Below are 1,177 nucleotides of genomic sequence, written 5' to 3' on the forward strand. Positions count from 1 at the left end.
GATGCGAACGAATCGTACGCAATAAAATACTCTTACAAAAGATATCACTACCGTGGGACACTATAAGTGGTTCGCTTCATTACTTGAGACTTGTTTTAATTCACCTTAACACGCTCGTGCCCCATTCCGAGCCATGTGCAGATGCGTTTCTATTTTTATTTTTATTTTTTTTTCTTTTGCCCCCTTCCCCTCCTTCTTCTTCTTCTCTGCATCCTAGTTTCAGTTCATACCTACAACATTTTTCTTTTCTTTTTCCTTACTAATACTGAATAATAACCTTCATATTATACTTCACACCTCCACAAAAAGCACCTCCATCGCAAGAAGTAAGCAACTCAGGATGCCATACTTCATAATTTGATGCAGTTGCTGATCCTGCACATAATCCTTACCTGTAATTTCCATGATATATGTCATTTGTTTGGTTCCAACTACCACCATATTATATGCCAACACAATGAGCATGGCAGTACCCAATGGTGAATACAAAAGTGTGCTGAGTGAAAAGCATGATGGCACCTGAAGCGCGTGAGTTGCGAGGTTGGCAGCAATTTGAGAAACCCCGCGTTTCTCACAGCGTAAACCCGTGAAGCAAACACCTCCACATCCCATGGAAACCTGGTTGATAAGTGCTGGTCGTATGCCCATGCCGCACCTCGTTACTAATTGTCTTGAAAGCATTTTCTTCCTTCCTTCCTTTCTTCTTTTTTTTTAAAAAAAAATTATTTGAGTTCTTTCTTTGGTTTTTGTCTCCTTTTTTCTTTTCCTTCCTTCCTTCCTCCCTTTTCTGATCCCTTATGTAGATGCAAGAAAACGAAGTAATAAAAATAAAAAATAATGGTGTTCAGAGCAGTAAGGAGATAAAAGAGAGCAGAGTGAAACTAAAAGTTCTTTACAAAGAATTTCCTGCACGCCTTTAATTCATAATCTCTTTTCTTTTTTTTTGTGTGTGTACATTTTTCTACACCCGGTTTTGTTTCTTTTTGTTGTTGTTCTTTTTTTCTTTCTGTTTTTTGTTATTTATTTATTACTATTATTTTTTTTTGGGGGGGGGACATTACACAAATATCTGCTGTCAATCCTTGCGAAATCATTTGCCGTTGCCACCACGTGCCCCGCATTTCCTTCTCCCAACGCGTGCAATTATCAATGCACATAAATATATATATATATATAT

At 37.6% G+C, this 1,177-nt stretch overlaps 1 protein-coding gene across 1 annotated transcript; it reads right to left on the reverse strand.

Moving 5' to 3' along the window:
• Positions 1–291: 291 nt before the first annotated feature.
• Positions 292–681, reverse strand: TEOVI_000497100 (uncharacterized protein; the record flags this gene model as incomplete). The annotated part of the gene is made up of 1 exon (XM_067220371.1): positions 292–681. One exon carries the CDS (start codon positions 679–681, stop codon positions 292–294), a length of 390 nt encoding a protein of 129 aa, XP_067076472.1.
• Between the last annotated feature and the right edge of the window lie 496 nt (positions 682–1,177).

Source organism: Trypanosoma equiperdum (genome assembly GCF_001457755.1).
Source record: "Trypanosoma equiperdum strain OVI genome assembly, contig: ctg_1136, whole genome shotgun sequence".
NCBI classification, from domain to species: Eukaryota; Euglenozoa; class Kinetoplastea; order Trypanosomatida; family Trypanosomatidae; genus Trypanosoma; species Trypanosoma equiperdum.